The sequence below is a fragment of the Rhinatrema bivittatum genome, chromosome 16, assembly GCF_901001135.1.
Source record: "Rhinatrema bivittatum chromosome 16, aRhiBiv1.1, whole genome shotgun sequence".
NCBI classification, from domain to species: domain Eukaryota; kingdom Metazoa; phylum Chordata; class Amphibia; order Gymnophiona; family Rhinatrematidae; genus Rhinatrema; species Rhinatrema bivittatum.
Window position 1 is genome coordinate 12,919,020 of NC_042630.1, and position 22,592 is coordinate 12,941,611.

General features: G+C 40.7%; 1 protein-coding gene across 1 annotated transcript; it reads right to left on the bottom strand.

The window, feature by feature from the left end:
- Positions 1–74: 74 nt before the first annotated feature.
- On the bottom strand, positions 75–21,762 carry LOC115077345 (extracellular calcium-sensing receptor-like). The gene is made up of 9 exons (XM_029579637.1): positions 21,428–21,762; positions 21,134–21,307; positions 18,203–18,421; positions 16,184–16,475; positions 13,012–13,842; positions 11,578–11,805; positions 8,114–8,237; positions 4,675–5,542; positions 75–171 (listed from the first exon to the last, which is right to left on the bottom strand). Exons 1-9 carry the CDS (start codon positions 21,760–21,762, stop codon positions 75–77), a joined length of 3,168 nt encoding a protein of 1,055 aa, XP_029435497.1.
- Between the last annotated feature and the right edge of the window lie 830 nt (positions 21,763–22,592).

A 22,592-nucleotide genomic window follows, 5' to 3' on the forward strand; every position in this document is an offset into this window, starting at 1 on the left:
TGAGGACTTATCTTATGGTACAACTCTTCATTGAATACATTTGATAGAAGAATATCACAACAGTTCAGTATAACTCAGCTTTCAGATTCTGCACACTTCATTTGCTGGTTGAGGGTGTGTGTTACCAGGGATAAATCTGTAAATGTGTGTTTATCTCTGAACTTTTCAATGTTTACATGAGGATGCCTGTGTGTCTTTTGTGTGTGCTTTCATGTGTATTTATTAAAATGCACATGTGTTTTATCTTTGTCTTTATATTCCTTTACTGGCTTTCTTTGTGTCTGTATGAGGGTTTCTACGTTAACCAGGTTGACCCAAAAAGGCTGATCCAGTCCTGATTTTGTTTTATTGAGTGCATGAGGATGTGTTCCTCATTTCTCTTAAAAATGAATGCAATGTTGCAAAACCAGGACTGCTTCAACATGTTTTACTTCACTTACGTGAAAAGGCAAGTCCAGTCTGCATATACATTAACAAGTTTTCATGTGTCTCTATCGATGTTTCTAGGAGTATGTCTGTGTGCTTTTCAGTATCAGTATGACCTTTTGTACCTGTTTATTTTTTCATGTGTCTCATTGCGAAAGGCTGCCTATCTTACCAGATCTGCATACGTATTTATGTGAGTCCTGATATATTTCCAGTGTTCTCATTATTATCCAAAACAAGGCAAAGAGTGTAATACACGGTATTACTTACTCTGCACAGGATATTGGCGAGGGCTCCTCTCTGAAGCTGGTGTCAGGGAATGAATATTTCCACTGGACAAGAATGATTCCTCCCAGAACTATATCCCCTTCCCTGAGGAAGGCTCTCACGTTCTGCTCAGGAAGCCTACATCCAACAACCTGTGTCATCATGCATGGAGAAGACAGCATTGCAAGGAAAATCACAACAATGCCCTGGACCATCTTAGTTCTAAACATGAAAAACATTAATGCATGTACACTCTTGTAATCAGGTTTTCCAAAATAATGAAAGTCTTCATTTGCTTGTGTGTACTTTTCAATTCATATGTTGGAATCAATTACATTTGATCATATTATAGTTTCACGTTGCCAGTACAGCATCACAGCATTCCTCCTGCATTGAGTGTCAAGTAAAATTATTTTGTAATATGTAATCTTCACGTCTTTTGGTATTTTATATAAGATGGTTCCCTAGTTGAAGCCTCATAGACCATAACTCCCTTATAATTAATAAAATATCTCCTTTCTCTTTGTAGTCTATAATTATTGGGATAAATATGTATGATTTTCATTATAGGTAGTTATTCAAATTATAGGTTGTATTTCTGTATATTATCCTAGGGATTGTTGGAGCAGATGGAAATGTTTTCACTTACATATTTCCAATAATTTCAGGCACCCCAAATACCTTGATCTGTCATCATGTTGTTACTATTTTAGTTTGGTAAGGAATAATTCACAGACTCCAATTTAATAATAATTTTTAATAAGCAGATTGGTAAAATTTGATTTGCTATATCCTTTTTAATACTTCTTTAAAATACACTTAGAATATACAATAAAGTATATAATTCCTTATCCTATTATCTCTTTCTCTCAGGATCTTTTCAGAGAAATAAGGAAATAAATGCAGAGTACATTTCCCAGATTCCTATACTTAATTAATATTGTATCAAATACTTACAATCAGGTCTATCCAGTAAAGTGCGGCCGCGTTTACCCCGCTCCTAACCCGCATTCTACTCACTTTCCGGCCGCGTTAGCCCTTCCTGCGATCACGAATCCCCTTTAACCTACTCCTACCGCGTCCTAAAATCCCCGGGCAACCCCTTCCGCACGCGGCATGTATATTGCATACAAACGAGTGAATTAGCTATTCCCTAGCATCCCGTAACCCGCGCCCCGACTATCGCTATTTTTCCCTGCCGTTTTGTCGTGCGTTTAACCTGCTAACTTACCACCTACCCTTACCCCTGCGGTAGAGGCAGGGGTAAGGGTAGGTGGCAAGCTTTCCCCCAGCCCCCGCTCACCTGCCCCGGCCGCGATCATGGGTGCCGGTCTCCGGGGCAGCCCCAGTCCTCTCCCCTCCTCCCGAAGCAAAAAAAAAAAAAGCGAAAAAAACGTTGCAGCCCCCTCCGATGTCTGGAGAGGGCTGCAAAAAGTAAGTCGCTTCGCACTGCCAGCCCCTTCTTCCCTCCTCCCGGAGCAAGGCTACTTTTCGTGCCCTGCTTCGGGAGGAGGGAAGAAGAGACACTGACAGTGTGAAGCGGCGAAGCAACTTACTTTTTGCAGCTCCCTCCGGACATCGGACCTCTCCTGCCTCCCGCTGCGCGACTTACTTTTTTTTGCAGCCCTCCGGCCATCAGCAGGAACGGATCGTGGCTCCCCTGCCTCCCGGCGAAGATGGACGCCTGCACGGGGGAAAGCGGCCCCTGTGCGTGCAATTGGCCGCTCAAGACGTGACGTCACATGCCGTGACGCCAAACGTCGTGACGTCACGTCTTGAGCGGCCAATTGCACGCACAGGGGCCGCTTTCCCCCGTGCAGGCGTCCATCTTCGCCGGGAGGCAGGGGAGCCACGATCCGTTCCTGCTGATGGCCGGAGGGCTGCAAAAAAAAAGTAAGTCGCGCAGCGGGAGGCAGGAGAAGTCCGATGTCCGGAGGGGGCCTAAGTTGCTTCGCCGCTTCACACTGTCAGTGTCTCTTCTTCCCTCCTCCCGAAGCAGGGCACGAAAAGCTGCCTTGCTCCGGGAGGAGGGAAGAAGAGACACTGACAGTGTGAAGCGGCGAAGCGACTTACTTTTTGCAGGCGTCCATCTTCGTGAGCAGCTGGAGGCAGGAGAGGTCGTCCGATGTCCGGAGGGGGCTGCAAAAAGTAAGTCGCTTCGCCGCTTCGTACTGCCAGTCCCTTCTCCCCTCCTCCCGGAACAAGGCTGCTTTTCGCGCCCTGCTTCGGGAGGAGGGGAGGGGGGACTGGCAGTCCCGACTTCCTGGTATCTGTCATTTCAAATGACATTTGAAATGACAGATACCAGCGTGGCGTGAAGCATTAGGCCCGCACACCCAGGATACTGTATAGGCGCTCTATCCAGTAAAATGGGTTGCACGGGCCTAACGCTTCACGGACCCTTCTTAGACGCGGTTTACATTTGCATGAAATTATAGTTCAGGATCGAGCGGTAGGTGAGCTGCACTGTGCGTGCGGCAACCGCGGGTGCGCCGGGCACTAATGCAGCTCTTCCTACCGCTCGGTACTGGATAGACCTGAATGTAAGTTGTAGCTGGCCAGGCTATTGAAGGAGGGATATTGGAAGCTTGATTCAGGCGCTTCAACATGATAAAACTGTGTGAATATGGAGACAGTCCCTGAGGAAGCCCGCATTAACGGGTGAAACGAGATCTTCGTCGGGCGATATCAATTCATATATGAGAATAATTATTATTCTATGTAATACGTATTATGAAATAAATTTAATAATCAGTGTGAGGTAGCACGCCACACACTATAAGAGATAACACGCATTATATTCTGATAGTTGATAAATCATGTTGGGGGATTTTATGAGATGGATGATGTGAGTATGTATGGATAAGTGTGTATGTAGGGTAATGAATGATTGATTATGGTTTAATATATGTATCGTCTAGATAGGAGTTCCTATGTATTAGAGGAGGTGAATATGTGTTAAATTATATTTAATAAACAAATTTTGAATGAAAATATATTTGTTATAGGACCTCTGGTTATGATTGATATATGATATAGACAGAGGCACTGCACTTTTAGTGTTTACATATTAACATAGACAACACCGTTGGCCTTTTGCAGCTGCAGCTACACTCTGAACCATTTCACATTCAAAGAATTTCATTTCTTATTATTATTACATTGCTTTGAAGGATGAGTGGATAAATGAGAGACATAAGTCACTTTATTTTAATTCTTTATTTTTAATCATTTTCTTCAAAATACAACAACATATTTTGGAGTACATGTATGGTTTCCATAACATTCGTAAACACTTTTCATACTACTCATATATAAGGAAAATCTAATGCATCAACCAAATATTCCTAAGTCCTCAATAATAGGGGATTACAAACCAGTAATATTATTAAGGCATCTGTATTACATAAGAATTCATGAAATAACAACGATCTCACTAGGGTTGCTTCCACTTTTCCAATTTTATTTTTCTCCAGTCCTTGTAATTAAGAAATCTTTCTGGGAAGATATTTAAGAGCAGGAGGTAAGAAAGAAATCTTCCTGAGATATTTCTCTTTCATTGCCTGTCTCTACACAGCTAAATTGTGATGCTGACAGCCAAAAAGAGACTTCAGTATGAGATTGAGGGAAATGATGGATGAATAAGAGCAAGAATAAAGTTTCTTGTTTTGTTGATAAGGTCCTCAATGCAAAAGTAAATGAGTTGTGTTAAAACATTCTATGATAATGCCCTGATCCAGACACAGGATTCCTCCTCACTGTTTCAGAATTAGCATTTAAACCCAAAACAATGAAATAAATGAAGGTTTTGCTACTGTTTATGAGTTTTATTACATTTATATACATGCTATATGAGTCATTCCCATATCCTTTCTCATTATCAAGCAGATTTGGAGCATATTCAATATTTTGTTATTGTACAGCTTTCAACTAAATTCAGTTCTGCTCCTGACACTTGTTTTCCCCAATAAATAGTCTTTAGTATTTCTCTCTGGTTTCAGTAGGATGATGTAAACTTTCGGAAAAAATATACAGCCAAGAAGTCCAGTGCTGGAAGCCAGGATAGCAAAGACTTCCACGGCTACCATGTACTTCCCTCTTGTGCTCAGGTACGCCGGGATAAAGGAGATCCAGACACTCACAAACACCAGCAAACTGAATGTGATGTATTTGGCCTCATTGAAGCTATCAGGTAAATTTCGGGCCAGGAAGGCTACAATGAAACTGACACAGGCCAAGAAGCCCAGATACCCCAGCATGGCATAAAACAGCTGGATTGACCCTTCAGAACATTGTATTATCATTTTCTGTGCTGACTCCAGGTTAACACTTGAGTAAGGTGGAGCAGTCCCCAACCAAACCAGACATAAAATAAGCTGAATTACTGAGCACAAGGGGACAAGGTAAGAAGGAATTCTGGTGCCAACCCATTTCTTTAATGCACTGTTGGGTTTTGTGGCATTAAAAGCAACCACCACTATGATGGTTTTAGCCAAAATACATGAGACACTCAGAGAGAAGATGACCCCAACAGCAGTTTGCCGGAGGATACATGTCAAATTCGTGGGACGTCCAATAAATAGTAAGGAGCACAAGAAGCAGAACACAAAGGATAGGAGGAGAAGGTAACTGAGCTCTTTATTGTTGGCTTTGACTATTGGAGTATCCTTGTATTTAATAAAAATGCACAATATTGCAATGGTGACTAAAGAGCAGAGAATGGAGATAGCACAGAGCACAGAGCCAAGGGGGTCTCTATAAGACAGGAATTCAATAATTCTTGAAATGCAGGCATCACGATTCCTATTTGACCATTGATCATCCGGGCATTTCTGACAGTCAGCAGCATCTGTTTAAAAGAAAATGTTTCATATTTACTAAAAACTATGAGGTCAATATTCAAAGGGTTTGTCTGGGTAGCTTTTTGAGTTGCTTGAACAAAACCATGGATGTCAAAATTTGCCTCCATTCCCCAGTGGAATTTTGCCCAGGTAGTTTTCTATCTAAACAAAATGTAATTGGTTGAAAAGTAGCAGCAATGGAGGTGTTCTCGAGGAGTGGCTATATTTTAGTTGGTGATCAGGTAACTCTGATAAGAAAAGCAGTTGTTATCTGGATATTTTACCTCAATAATGTAATATTGGAAACTTATTTATTTATTTAAACATTTTATATGCCGTCATTCCAAATTAAGATTGCAACGGTTTATAGGAGACATTCATAGATCAGGTCAATACATTCATAGATCAGGTCAATACCTAAATAACATAGTGCATGACGGAGAGAGTACATAAGTAGTCATTCTTAACCATAAGGAGGGATGTTCTGATAGGTGTTACATGGAAATGTTCTCTGAGATTAGGCGAAAGATTAAATCGGTATAACATAATTTTTTACATTTGTCAGTGGGGAATTTATAATCATTCATTATTTTGATCCTTAAGCATCATTTAGCGACTCTTCTAATTATGGAAGACCTCTACCTTTTGGTGATTTAGATTAGGCTGAATGCATTTTTGAAGAGCCAAGTTTTCAGCTCACTTTTAAATTACTTTTTGTCTGGTATCAGTCATAGCCTTTCAGGTAGTGAGTTCCACAGACGTGGTCCTGCTACAGAAAAGACATGATCCCTTACTTGTGTCAGGTGTGTGCTCCATATAGTGGGGACAGACAGTAGACCTTTATTTTGTGATCTTAATGATTGCTGCGGTGTGTAAGGTTGTAACGTTATGCCAATCATATCAGTGTTACTTGAGTGAATGAAGTTAAATATTAATGTTAGTACTTTAAATTGGATTTAGTGGTGTACTGCCAGCCAAAGTAGTGAGATCAGCAATTGGAGTAATGAGATCAGATTTCTTGGATCCTACGAAAAGTCTTGTAGATGCATTTTCCAATACTTGCAATAGTTTTAAGAGGCATGTGGGCAGTCCTAGAAATAAGGAGTTGTGGTAGTCTAGATTTGAGGAAATGAAGGTTTGTAGTGCAGTACGGGTATATTCAGCAGCAGGCTTATCCAGCAAAGTGTCATTCAATATCCAGGTAAAGTTACCCGGGTACCCTTAATGGTCCCCAGTCCACCGAATATTATTATGTATGTTTTATTGTGAGACGCCCGGAGTTTTAGATGATGCGGCACATACATTTTTCAAATAAATAAATAAATATTGAACTGCGCGTTGATTTTCTTTTTCTTTTTTTTGGTGGGGGCAGAAGGATCTTGCAGCCAAGTTCTAGTGCCATAACCCTTCATTCACAGAACCATCCAGGGTATTTTCCTCGATTATACATCTCCTCCCAACTCATCTAGGTCAGTTATTGCAGAGACGGCTGCAGATGAGTTTTCTTCAATCATGAGGACCTAAAACTGGCCATCAAGGTATTTGATGTTTCATGATGGCAACGATTGCTTCCTTCCGAAGGTTGTGAACACTGTGCCTGTACTGTTTTGCCAGCTCGGTCTGGCCCGGGGAGAGGAGTACCTGACCCAAGAACTGGATCCAGGTCCTTCCAGGTGCACATGTGTACTTTTAGCCTCATAACAAACTGATATTTAAACACAAGGTAAGCAGGTATCTTGTGTCTGAAATAGATTTGCATACAAATGCACCTCAAGTATTCATTATGGATATCCTGAGAAACCAGGCCTGTTTGTGGTTCTCAAGGATCACGGCTTGCCCGCCCCTTGTATTATTGTTTTGATTTGTTATATGTTTGGGGGGGGGGGGGTTTGTCAGAAATGTGAAAGTTTCAAATGTATATTTCTAGTTTATATCGCTTAAAAATATTTTGTTTACATTTGGATGCACACTGCTCTGTACCATATTTGGTAGGAGTAATCTAGAAATGTCCATAATAAATATATTACGGGTAATAAATGATTTTATTCTTTGCTCCTAGTTTACAGCAAGTGCAAAGCATGAGTGATGAGTGGAGATTTCAAAGTGAAATTTATGCATACATTTTACTTCCACGTCGCTCCTTCATACACCCTACTTTTCTTACCACTGAAGGGAGGGAAATTCTCAGCCTGGGGAACGCAAGCAGGAAAATGCTAAGCTCTCCTGGCAAATGTCTTTGAAAGTTGCTTTTGCATATGTAAATTATAGCAGCAGCTGAGAGTAATCCCTTTTTTACATGTTCTGGTTATCAACAGATGCAATGAGAGAAGCCAGAAAGTGAATCGACACAGCCACACTCACTCACACCACCTCACTACCATGCCTACTTCAGCCTTTGCTTCTCTTTGCAAATAAAATTTGTATTTCTCCCCCAAAAAAATTAAACTAAGGGATATGAATGGTCCCCTGATTAGCAGCAGGGTTACACATACAGACTTATTTTTCCCCTTTTATAATTAGGTAGAAAAACAAAACCTTAATGTCAATTGTTTTGAAGGCACGTTTTATCCTTCTCTCACCAGTCTGATTGGTGATCTCCCCATCAGCGCAGGGGATGCAGTCAAAGCAGCAGACGGGCTCTCCCTCTCTTGCGGCTTTCCTGAACCCGGGAGGGCAGCTGGCACTGCAGACTGACTCTGGCAACTTCAGAACAGAAACGAAATAAGTACTCTATTAAAGAGATATGCAATAATTGTATGAATCATGCAAATCATAAAGAAACAATCACAAAAGCAGATTAGACTAAATTTGTTGGTGACATTAAGTAATTGCTAATATTCAAATCCATACTACTTTCAGCTCATAGAAAGTTCTGGAAGCACATTACATTTTCTACACTCGGTACCTAACAGGGAGGGCGATGTTCAAAGCATTTGCTGTAAGTAAACAGCAGTTCACCTGCAGAAAAAAACCCACTGAAAAATATTCCCCTTCAATTCATGTTAAAGTGCTCACATTATTTACAACGCAGGGACTTCTTACTGGTGGCTGAACAGGGGCATGGTGAGGTTACAGAAGAGAGAGAATGTGTGGGGCTTTCATTCTGAAATCCTCACATGTATTATCAGCAGGTATATTTGCACCTACTTCAAATCTAGATGTTGAGGTTCAGGCCCCATTCCCTGGATCCGTTTAGTTTAATTTAATTTGATATATCGCTTGTCAATCAAATCAAAGTGAATTTCAATAATATCAGGGCATAATTTGTGGCAGACTAAGTTGCACCATTTTTCAAATTTAAGAGGCAGAACAGCAGAGGTTGCAGACCCTCCTCTTCAGGTAGCAGGCAGGGAAGTGGGAGGTGAGCCTGGAGCAGACAAAAAACAGCCCTTCTCCTCCCTAATTCCTCTCCTATTGTTCTGCCCCCCTCCCATCCTATTGTGTAGAGAACAGGAAGGGAGGGTGTGATCCTGCAGCCCCAAGAACAGATACAAAAAGACACTGAATTATCACAAGGTCTGAAACTTGTGAGCAGTAATTGCAATCAAGGCTTCAACCCTGGCTCCCACACTAAGAACATAAGAACATAAGAAAATGCCATACTGGGTCAGACCAAGGGTCCATCAAGCCCAGCATCCTGTTTCCAACAGTGGCCAATCCAGGCCATAAGAACCTGGCAAGTACCCAAAAACTAAGTCTATTCCATGTAACCATTGCTAATGGCAGTGGCTATTCTCTAAGTGAACTTAATAGCAGGTAATGGACTTCTCCTCCAAGAACTTATCCAATCCTTTTTTAAATACAGCTATACTTACTGCACGAACGACATTCTCTGGCAACAAATTCCAGAGTTTAATTGTGCGTTGAGTAAAAAAGAACTTTCTCCGATTAGTTTTAAATGTGCCCCATGCTAACTTCATGGAGTGTCCCCTAGTCTTTCTACTATCCGAAAGAGTAAATAACCGATTCACATCTACCCGTTCTAGACCTCTCATGATTTTAAACACCTCTATCATATCCCCCCTCAGTCGTCTCTTCTCCAAGCTAAAAAGTCCTAACCTCTTTAGTCTTTCCTCATAGGGGAGTTGTTCCATTCCCCTTATCATTTTGGTAGCCCTTCTCTGTACCTTCTCCATCGCAATTATATCTTTTTTGAGATGCGGCGACCAGAATTGTACACAGTATTCAAGGTGCGGTCTCACCATGGAGCGATACAGAGGCATTATGACATTTTCCGTTTTATTCATCATTCCTTTTCTAATAATTCCCAACATTCTGTTTGCTTTTTTGACTGCCGCAGCACACTGAACCGACGATTTCAATGTGTTATCCACTATGACACCTAGATCTCTTTCTTGGGTTGTAGCACCTAATATGGAACCCAACATCGTGTAATTATAGCATGGGTTATTTTTCCCTATACGTATCACCTTGCACTTATCCACATTAAATTTCATCTGTCATTTGGATGCCCAATTTTCCAGTCTCACAAGGTCTTCCTGCAATTTATCACAATCTGCTTGTGATTTAACTACTCTGAACAATTTTGTGTCATCTGCAAATTTGATTATCTCACTCGTCGTATTTCTTTCCAGATCATTTATAAATATATTGAACAGTAAGGGTCCCAATACAGATCCCTGAGGCACTCCACTGTCCACTCCCTTCCACTGAGAAAATTGCCCATTTAATCCTACTCTCTGTTTCCTGTCTTTTAGCCAGTTTGCAATCCACGAAAGGACATCGCCACCTATCCCATGACTTTTTACTTTTCCTAGAAGCCTCTCATGAGGAACTTTGTCAAACGCCTTCTGAAAATCCAAGTATACTATATCTACCGGTTCACCTTTATCCACATGTTTATTAACTCCTTCAAAAAAGTGAAGCAGATTTGTGAGGCAAGACTTGCCGCTCACAAGTTTCAAACTTATGCTAGATCAATGTCTTTCTTTGGCTTGGATTCTCTAAGGTCACAGACTGGCTAAAGCAGCTCAACAATCTTCAGTCACTCAAATAACAGTTTTAAATCTATTTAATCTAAGTAATTTTAGTAAAATTTTCAGCCAAAAACCTAGCCAATCAGCTTCATCTGAAAATTTTACAAAAGATAACTGGTAAAACGTAATCAGCTGTCTTACCCTTACTGCAAAATAGTTTTGAATTTACTCATCAAACATGTTTCTCAACTTTCATTACTTACAAAAAAGAGCTGTGAATTTTTGTTTTTTATACCTTTCAACATTTGTGTTCAAACTTTTCAAAATGATAAGAGAATGGAATGGCTCCCCTACAAGTAAAGTGATGAGCTTATAACTGTTCAGTCCGGAGAGAAAACGGCTAAGCGTGGATATGATAGAGGTCTACAAAATCATATGTGGTCTCTCGGACTTGCTGTGATTCAGGATCACGTTGTTTGTATACGTTATATAAATAGTAGACCCTCTAAAGATGGTGGCAGCTCTAAAGGAAGCCTTTAGCGAAAAAATATGCTGAGGTCATGCAAGCATGGGAATTTGGTGATATGGACTAAAATATGTTAATGCAAAAGAAAAACTGTTTGGAAGTATAAAGATTTTGAGTTTTGTTGAAGGCTGATGAATTCAGTGAAATATGATTAAAATCTCTCAAGTACATTCATAAATGTGCAATAATGCATGCACTAATGGAGGATGTTAATGACATGCAAATGAGCCAAGAAGGTAAATTACTGCATAGCTTATTTACTGCATTGATCCAAAAAATGTCTATTATTTTATGTTTGTGATATAGTTACTGTGTATATTTTATTACTGCACTAATATATAATATGTTTCCTAATTTTGAATCTTATTAAGTCACTAACATGTTTTTTGCACATAAACTCTCAAAAGAATACTCCTGATTGTGAGTTTAAGTGCACTTCAATATTCTGCCTTAGAGTTTTTGCAATAATCCTATGCCTACTTGTGGGCATTAGTTAGTGTGTTCATCATGGGAGACTATGAGTCCAATGTGAAGTCATCCAAGTCTAATTTATTGTTCATAACTAATATTATATTCTTGCCTTAGAAAAGAATGAATTCCAAGCAATGGAGCTCTCGTTGATGGTGACCCGTTCACCTTGTGGAGCTGAAAAATTGAACTGCCCTACTGTTATAGACTGATAAGTCCTATTTGGAAATATCTGCCAGTTCAGAATGTCATAAATGGCTGGAGGGTCACCGTTCTCATCAAAAAACACCTCTTCACCAGATCCAGTGACAAAACGGCCATGTCTGAGATGCTGTAGAACCTAAGCAAGCCAAAGAAGAAAGTTTAAAAAATGCCACAAAACATAAAGCACCAAGATTTAACAGATCTCATCAAAATCTTATGATGCAGATTGCACATTCTGTGAGAATCAAAACAAATGAATATCATGACCACACCTTGAGTATTGCATATAGCCCTAGTCATCCCATCTCAAAAAGACAGAGCAGAACTAGAAAAGGTACACAGAAGAGTGACAAAAATGATCAAGGGGATGCATCAGCTTCCTTATGAAGAAAAGATAAATAGGTAAGGGCTCTTCAGCCTGGAGAAGAGAGCATTGCTAAATAGGGATGTGAATCGTGTGATCGATCGTCTTAACAATCGATTTTGGCTGAGGGGGGGGGGGAAATCTGATCGTCATGGTTTTTTAGGTTAAAAAATCGTTTTATCCAGGGAGGGGGGAGGGCGGGAAAACCGGCACACCAAAACAACCCTAAAACCCACCCCGACCCTTTAAAACAAATCCCCCACCCTCCCGAACCCCGCCAAAATGTTTTAAATTACCTGGGGTCCAGGGGGGGGTCCCAGCGCGATCTCCCACTCTCGGGCCACAGCTGCGTTAATAGAAATGGCGGCGGTGGCCCTTTGCCCTTACCATGTGACAGGGCAAAGGTAGCGCCGGCACCATTTTGGTTCCTGGCACCCAACATCACGAGTGCAGGAGATCGCTCCCAGACCCCCGCTGGACCCCCAGGGACTTTTGGCCAGCTTGGGGGGCCTCCTGACCCCCACAAGACTTGCCAAAAGTCCAGCGGGGGTCCAGGAGCGACCTCCTGCACGCGGGCCGTATTGCCAATCTTCAAAATGGTGCCGGCGCTACCTTTGCCCTCACTATGTCATTCGGGCCGACTTCTCCTCCAAGAACCTATCCAATCCTTTTTTAAACACAACTATACTAACTGTACTAACCACATCTTCTGGCAACAAACTCAGAGTTTAATGGCACTAAGATTTCTTTATGTTTATCCAACATATTTTTGAATTTCATAACAATGTTTACCCCTACTATCTGATAATTTCTGCCATTATGAACCTATTCAGAGACTTCATTATCAATGTAGTAAAATGACATTAAAATATCCAGAAATGAAAGGAAATGTAACAAGATGGAATGAATAAGCTAGCATATTCATACCACTAGAAACCAGAAATTCCACAATAAAAAAATGGTTATATTAAACTGTACCTCTTGCGGATGGATTTTATCAATTGTATCACATGATCCTGTAGACAATGATCCATCATTAGCTTTACAGGAAAGTAGATTATGCAGGGCATGTGCAAATGCATACACAGCTAGATATGCATTGTAGGTATATCTTAAATTGTTGAAATCAAATAAAGCAGGGTCTATGTGTTCTACCTTCTCAGTCCCTGTGCAAAATGAAGGGCCTCTACTGATATTGGTCATCTGGGTCTGATTGTGGATATCTTCTTGCCATGTACAACTAAATGCTTTCTCCCAGAAAGGTTTAATGAAGATATCATCCTTAGAAGTGGAAGGCTGGATGCTGTACACAAAGTCCTTGAAGCCATGAATATCCTTGACGTGCAAAGCTATCGCCAGGGTACCATTCAGTGACTGCCATGTATCATCAGAAAAATAGTCTGGGGTGATGATAAAGGCAGTTGTGCCAACCCAGACCTTACCCGGGATCTTCTCCTTAGCAATTGCCTTAAATATAGGGGCAACAGTGCTCACATGTGAATAAACAACAATTACTTTTGCTGTAGACTGTTTTACAATTTCTATAATCCTCATCACTATTTCCTTGGATGGGGTCATGAGGATTTTTTCTAAAAAGGCCACACATCCTCCAAGCCTTGTGATTTCATTTTCTAGACTGCTAACACCATAGTCATTTTCATTAGCAAGTATTCCTACCCAGCTCCAGCCAAAATATTGAAGTAAGAGAGCCATGGCCTGAGTTTCTAGCAAGGTATTGGGAAGAGTACGGAAAAAGGAAGGGAAGAGAAATTTGTCACTCAGTTCTGAATTACTGGATCCATAGCTGATCTGTAAAGAAAATAGTGAATTTATAATACATAATCATTCCTTCGAGTTCTTTTTAGATCAAAAGGTTAGAAGATAAATGGAGCTTGTAACTATATTATTTCAAGACACATACATTTTCTTTTTCCTTTTTTAAATAAGCAAAACAATTTAAGGATTCATAGACTACATTTATTTTTTATTTTTTACTTTTTGAAATGCTGAGAAGTAAATGTATTTATACAAAATGAATGGCTACGAATTTCTATTGTTTATCCTTATGCGTAAACAAAGAGATTCATAAAGATAATTTAGCTTTAAAATTTCCTTTCCAGACTGTGATCTTTGACAACTGGTACTTGGGTCAGTAGATGGGAGGGCAAGGAAGGGTGATGGCCAATACTACCATTGTGTAGGCAGTCAAACTTGTACAACTAAAAGCTGAGAAAACTCCTTAGCTAGATCATCATTACTGGGAAATATCGAGTAGATTGGTTTGAGCCAAATGATGCTTATTTGTCGACATCTACTATATTATTATGAATGTTCATTCTGTGAGCTGAGATAACTTAGATGGCATCAAAATAGTCTTGTAAATGTGATCTCTACTCCATTTTTTTCTGAAGAATAGAATAATCTATAAAAGTAGGATTTTTATTAAGGATGTTAAACCTTAGATACAATGTTTTCTTAACTCATCACAAAAACTAGTGAAATACTACCCTCACCAGGAAAATTAGTAACCAGTCAAAATTACTAGCTGGCCAATTTATTTTGAGTAGCTCTTCATAAAAAAAATAATTAGTAGAAAGTAGACAGGATGATTACATACCATCCCCTCCCCTTGCAAATGACATCTTCCAATGTCGATCACTAGTACACAAAAGGGCAACCAGCAGGCAGGCCACCATCTGGTAGGGTCACCTAAGAGTCCACCAAAGGGCCTGCCCCTTTGTGTGCCCCTTTGTGGGACTTTCATGTGATTACTGGATGAGGAGATTTGCTGATTTTATTATCAATATATAGGCTTGGCTTTCGCGGAAATCACTGATAACCCGGCACCATGGGCCCAGAGCCGGGGGGCGGCGGGAGGACGTGTTGTCTCCCGATGCACAGGACGATGATGTTGCCCAGTGTTTGGTGTTCGCGCAGACCAATGACGTGGCCAGTGCACTGATGTCGCCTTCACCCCTCCCCCGCCATTGTGGGAATGCTTGGCCCTTGGGCCTCGGGACCCACAGGCAAACACAGGGGGAGAAGGGAGGGTCCACGGGGAGGCTCAGTTGGAGGGTAGCAGACGTTATCTATGTGCACCGGCCGGCTGCCTGCACGCACTTCCCAGGGACAGGGACTAATGTTCTCTCTCCCAGCCGGCCTATGTCCTGCCCTGCCCTGCCCCTCCCCACCCAGACCACACACCTTGGGCCACCCCTTTTTCATGGCCCGGCACTTGTGTGCATATTGGCACTTATGTGCGTGGCCGGGCCCTTTTTAAAATGTGCACAGCGGGCGCAGGGCCCGGCCACGCGGGTTAAGTTCCAATTTTACGCATGCGGCTGTTTGAAAAGTCGGCCTTAAGGTATTATGTTTAGATAAAGATTTGTCAGGAAAGGATTGAAAATGTTTTTATTTCAAAGGGCATACACCTAAGTGTGATGTAATCACTGATGTAACTTTATCTTAATATATGTATGGGAGGTAGCGGATTATAACACGTTACATAAATAGATAAACAAATAAATAAATAAACAAATAAACAGACAGCTAGATAGATCGACAGATAGTCAATTTTCCAAACACCTTCAGTCAGTAAGATAATCAGATAATTTTGCAGGGTAGTGTCCCTTTGTATATTTACTACAAAGTAAACACATGCAAAGTACTCACAAATCTTGTAACTAGACAGGCTACTCAAAATTGTGGTCTAGATGTATAACACTCCATATAAAAACTGGACTGAATGCTTATATGAGATAAAAAGTTAGACATCAGAACACATGTTCCACTGTGGTATAGGGGATTGATTTAGGCATCTAATATATGGAAAATTAGATCATTATATCTGGTTACAAAACAACTTTTATGAACACGTCCATTTTTTACAGTAATTAAATCCCAAATTCCAAATTCTAATTAAAATGCCTAATCTGAAATTCCAAAAATATGCTTAGTGACAACTTGTCTGCTTGAATGCCTGTGTTTTAATTTTAGATGCCTTCTTTATGTGGAAGTTTTGAAAATGCAATCCCAACTCTGTGCTTGAACCTGAGGGTTTTTTTGATGGGCTCAGGCTCCACATTTGGGCTCTCTTGTTGCTCAGTTGGAAACTTATATATACAAAAGAGAATCAGTTTATTTCTCTTACCTGTGGAATCTTATAGACACCTAGTAAACTTGCCATAGTGATACTGATAAAATCAGCGGCTTCTCCTACTGCGCCTAATAATGGGGCACTGGAGGGACATTGGTAGTTTGGCACGGGGTCCTCTGTTCCTGAGAGCAGTGACAGGGTACTCGCCACGGCCAGAGCTGTTGAGAAACAGGAGCCATGGATCCTAAATCCCAAGGTGATATTCGGCAAAATGTCAGGATTGTGGTTTATCTCCTGTATAGCAAAGGCTACCACCAGCACCTCCCGGTAGGACCGCACCTGGAAGCTAAGAGGACATCAGTTAAACTTTGCTTTCTTTAATGAAATCTCATGTTTACAGATGACGGTAAATAATACTTGGGAATATTACTGGTCATACCAATACTTGTATCACTGTATTTTCTCCTGTTAAAATTATTTTAAGCTATAATGATAAATAGGTTGATTGTTCCGTCTTAACATCTGTGGTATAAAATGGATAAAAAAGCCAGCTCAGAGTATTTTTAAATTGCTGTCATATTCCTAAATGTACAGGTTTTAATCATTGCTACTCAAAAAGAAAAAATAACAATAATAAAGATGTTGAATATACCGAGCACAAGCATGCAGTACTAGTGCTCTAGGATATCTCAATGTGGGGCAGTGGAAAGGCTACATCTATTCACCTCCCTCTTATGCGTTCCTCCCCTCTCCCACCTTTTAAGGAAACTTAATTAATTCAAATAAGGCTCACACAGCTTATATTCGATAACAGTTTTATTGGATGGATAAATTAATGGCCGCAGCCCAAATACACTACAGCAACAATTTGCATAACATTATAACATTGTAAAACCTTACTAACATCAATTACTATGTTAACTCTTGGTGACCAGCGTGCCCCCCCCCCCCCCCCCCCACACACACACACTACTAAGTGCTAGCTAGGCCCATAATTACCCCTGACGCGTATGCACACATCCCAGCCGTAGAAACCGGGCATCTGCCACTGACACCTGGCAAATAATAATAAAGATGTTGAATGTACCGTGCACAAGCATGCAGTACTAGTGCTCTTGGATATCTCAATAGCAAAAAAGCTTTCCACATAAAGAAAGAGAAAATCATTGCGACAACTTACAAGAAACAAAATCCCTCAATTTTCTGTTAGAGAAAGCTCCTTGCTCAGACTAGATACACATGACAGATTATGCAAAAAATAATAAAAAAGGGCAGAAGTAAAGAAAACACCATGGAATACCTTTGTTTTACCAGTGCGGCTTCCGCAGGATGAAGGAAATATTTCATACTAGAAAATGATGATATGTATGTAATGATGACTTATCTTATGGTACAACTCTTCACTGAATACATTTGATAGAAGAATATCCCAACAGTTCAGTATAACTCAGCTTTCAGACTCTGCACACTTCATTTGCTGCTTGTGTGTGAGTGTTACCAGGGATAAATCTATAAATGGGTGTTTATCTCTGAACTTTTCAATGTTTACATGAGGATGCATGTGTGGATCTTTTAACTGTGTGTGTTCTCATATATATTTATTAAAGTGCATATGTGTTTTATCTTTGTCTTTATATTCCTTTATTGGCTTTCTTTGTGGCTGTATGAGGGTTGCTACGTTAACCAGGTTGACCCAAAAAGGCTGATCCAGTCTTGATTTTGGCTTATTGAGTGCATGAGGATGTATTTCTCATTTCCCTTAAAAATGAATGCAATGTTGCAAAACTAATATGTTCAACATGTTTTACTTCACTTACGTGAAAAGGCAAGTCCAGTCTGCATATACATTAACAAGTTTTCATGTGTCTCTATGGATGTTTCTAGGAGTTTGTCTGTGTGCTTTTCAGTATCAGTATGACCTTTTGTGTCTGTTTATTTTTTCATGTGTCTCATTGCGAAAGGGTGCCTATCTTACCAGATCTGCAAATGTATTTATGTGAGTCCTGATATATTTCCAGTATTCTCATTATTATCCAAAACAAGGCAAAGAGTGTAATACACGGTATTACTTACTCTGCACAGGATATTGGCGAGGGCTCCTCTCTGAAGCTGGTGTCAGGGAATGAATGTTTCCAGTGGACAAGAATGATTCCTCCCAGCACTATATCCCCTTCCCTGAGGAAGGCTCTCACGTTCTGCTGAGGAAGTCTACATCCAACAACCTGTGTCATCATGCAAGGAGAAGGCAACACTGCCAGGAAAATCACAACAATGCCCTGGACCATCTTAGTTCTAAACATGAAAAACATTAATGCATGTACACTCTTGTAATCAGGTTTTCCAAAATAGTGAAAGTCTTCACGTGCTTTTGTGTACATTTCAATTCATATGTTGGCATCAATTACATTTGATCATATTATAGTTTCATGTTGCCAGTACAGCATCACAGCATTCCTCCTGCATTGACTGTCAAGTAAAATTATTTTGTAATATGTATCCTTCACGTCTTTTGATATTTTATATAAGATGGTTCCCTTGTTGAAACCTCATAGAACATAACTCCCTTATAATTAATAAAATAACTCCTTTCTCTTTGTAGTCTATAATTATTGGGATAAATATGTATGATTTTCATTAAAGGTAGTTATTCAAATTATAGGTTGTATTTCTGTATATTATCCTAAGGATTGTTGGAGCAGGTGTGAATGGTTTCACTTACATATTTCCAATAATTTCAGGCACCCCAAATACCACGATCTGTCAACATGTTGTTAATATTTTAGTTTGATAAGGAATAATTCACAGACACCAATCTATATAAATAAAAATGTAAATGTTCGTTTGTTCAAAATCTTAAATCTCCGAAAGTTCTTGACCGATTGCTTTCAAATTTTGACAGAACTTTGCATTCGAATACGCGCGTTTTTATATACCTATATTATATAGATGTCACACCTGTGACAGGTGACAATGTGCTTTTTTGGATGTGACAGGTAAAAACATGATTTTTTGGAAAAACAGCGCCATCTGTTGGAAATAAAAGCAACACACGCTATCTACAATATAAATGGGCTCTGACCGACGGACCGTAAATATGCAGTAGAGAGCAGCTCTACCGTGCATATGTGGACCATAGAGCTATGCGCTATGTGCTGGGTGTCACAGAGGGAAGGAGGAAAGGACAGACGAGTTGTCGCTCTGAGAAACGGCTCAGCCCATTCTTCCGCCACTGGGGAAGGGGGGAGGGAGTAGGGACTGCCAGACAGTTACACACAGGAGGAGGAAAGGATAGAAGAGTTGCCGAGCCAGTATGTCCACCACCGGGGAAGGGGGTGAGGGAATTGGGACTAGGGATGTGAATCATTTTTTAACGATTTAAATTATCGTCCAATATTTTTAATATCATTATTAATTGTTAAAGAGTGCGATACAATAGAAATTTCCCCGATTTGTCAGAAAAAATCATTAATCATCTTAGTGCACACTAACGGAAGTTAGTGCGCACTACCCATTGTTAGTGTGCACTACCAGAAAATGATACAATTTGACACTTTTCAGATCAGTTAAGGTCAGTTAGGAATGAATTTGTATTCCTATTGGCTGCCCACTTATTTATTGATGTTACCAAGGTTCCCACTGAGGTGATGGTTTAATATATGGGGGATGGGAAATGGAAACAGTTGGTAGCTTGACAAAGGGAAGGGAAAGGGGGAGGTGAAGGGCCAAGCAGTCCCACTCCCTGGTCTCTGAAGGACAGATCTCTTCAGAAAATCAGAGCTGCTGAATGCAGGGGCTGTCTCCCCCTTCACATCCTTCTCTCCCCCCCCCCCCCCCCATTCACTGTGCTCAAGTTGGCAGTTCCTGTGTTAAACTAAACTTTTTTTTCACTAGAGTAGAATAAAATAAAATGAAGTACTTTGTGTATTAAACTAAAGAAACTTTACATAAAATGAAATTAAGTACTTCTCTATATTCTACTTTAGTGAAACAAAACATTTCATAAAGAAACTTGCAACCTGAGCTTCAAAACATTAACACACTATGGAAAAACTAAACAAAAAACTTTATTATTAATTTATTATATTTACAGTAGTTAAATTTAAAAAGCAGGCTGAGGCTAGACTGGCTACTGGCTAGTGGCTACTGCTGGCACTGTCACTGCTGCAGCCTGCTGGCACTTTTTTTCTCTTTCTGGCTAGTGCGTGCTATATCTGGTAGCAAAATGGCCAAGGGGGATAGCACAAGCATGCGTGGCTTAGTGTGCACCTCTAGCTAACGAACATTTCCTCAGATGTTACTTTTAAACCATTAAGAAACAATTTTTGATAGTGCACACTAACTCGCACAAGTTAGTGCGCACTATTCAGAAAAACTATTTTTTTTACCAAAAATATCATGCCGATCAGATTTTTTTTCTCCCCCCAGCCGATCCAGATCATTAAAATGATTGGGCACATGATTCACATCCCTAATTGGGATGGCCAGAGCAGAGAAAATGCAGTAGAAAGTGGCTGTGAAGATATTAAAAGCAGCTGCAGCCTGCAGCAGCCAAAGCGCAAACAGCTGAACAGAGAACAGCTCGCTTAAACATATTAGAAACGTGTGCTTTCTCTTTTCTTTCTTTTCCATTTAACCAGACTGAGCCACAGCAACACGTGGCCAGGGACAGCTAGTTTAATAATAATTTTTAATAAGCAGATTGGTAAAATTTGATTTGCTATATCCTTTTTAATGCTTCTTTAATATATACTTAGAATATACAATAAAGTATATAATTCCATGAAGTCCATCACAAGATGGGTCCATGGTTCCGAGGGAGCTGGTAATGGCTGAAGCAAGCCTGGGGTCGAACCTGGAATCCTCTTATGACGGGCACATGACTGGCAGGACTCTACATAGGACCGAAAATCTTTGTTGACCTTAGGCCACCAATAGTAACAGTGAAGGGTCTGTAAGGTCCGATGTTGTCCCGGATGACCGGAACAATGGGAGTCATGAGCCCACGCCAGAACTTGTTTCCGCAGGTGCGGAGGAACAAGGGTTTTCCCAGGAGGGATGGTCTTGGTGGCAGACAGCAGGGCACGTGATGGCTCGATGATAAACTGGGGATCATCTGAAGTTTCTGTAGTCTCGAAGACCCGGGACAAGGCATTGGCCTTGAGATTCTTCCTGGCCGGTCTATAGCATAGGACAAAGTTGAAGCGGGTGAAGAATAACGCCCAACGTGCCTGTCGAGGATTGAGTCGCTGTGCCCGATGTAGATACTCAAGATTTTTATGGTCCGTGAAGACCATAAACTGGTGTTGTGCCCCCTCCAACCAAGGACGCCATTCTTCTAAAGTCACTTTAATGGCTAGGAGCTCTTTATTGCCAATGGCGTAATTCCGCTCTGCCGGGGAGAACTGGTGAGAGAGGAAGGCACAAGGGTGTAACTTGTGGTGATTCGAAGTCTGGCTCAGGACGGCCACCATGCCTTCTGAGGATGCGTCCACTTCTATGACGAACAGCCAATGCGGATCCGGATGGTGAAGGCACGGCTGTTGCAGGAACACCTCTTTAAGTCGTAGGAAGGCGGTCTCTGCTCCCAGAGGCCAATTCTTGGGGTCCATGCCTTTCTGAGTCAAGGCTGTCATTGGGGCAACAATGGACGCATAATGGGGAATAAAGGAACGGTAGTAGTTGGTGAAACCCACCACCACCACTACAAGGTCATCTCCCTTTCAGATTGTTTATGGGAAGCAGCTGTCACTCCCATTTCCGATCCCATTGACCATTCCCTCAATTGACTGCACAGGAGCTCCAAGAACTCTGGGTCTGCATCTCAAAACAGTAACACCAGAGAAGGGTGACTAAAATGCTAAAGGGAATGGAACAGCTCTCCCATGAGGAAAGGCTAAAGAGGTTAGGGATGTTTGCTTGGAAAAAAGATGGCTAAGGGGGAATATGATAAAGGTCTATAAAATCATGAGAGGACAAGAACAGTTATATTTGAATTGGTTATTTACTCTTTCAGACAATACAAGGTCTAGGGGCCGCACCATGAAGTTAGTAAGTAGCACATGTAAAACAAAACAGAGAAAATTCTTTTTCACTCAATGCACAATTAAGCTCTAGAATTCATTGCCATAGGATATGGTTAAGGCAGTTTACATAGTTGGGTTTAAAAAAAGTTTAGACAAGTTCCTGGAGGAGAAGTCCATAACCTGCTTTTAATTATAATGACTTAGGGCATAACCTCTGCTTATTACTGGTATTAGCAACATGGGATTTAATTACGGGTGTATTTCCATATCTCTTTAAGCAAAGGAGCAAGATCTGTAATATTAACATAGACAACATCTTTGGTCTTTTGAAGCTGCAACTACACTCTGAACCATTTCACATTCAAAGAATATCATTTGTTACTATTATTACATTGCTTTGAAGGATGAGTCGATAAATGAGAGACAGAAGTCATTTAATT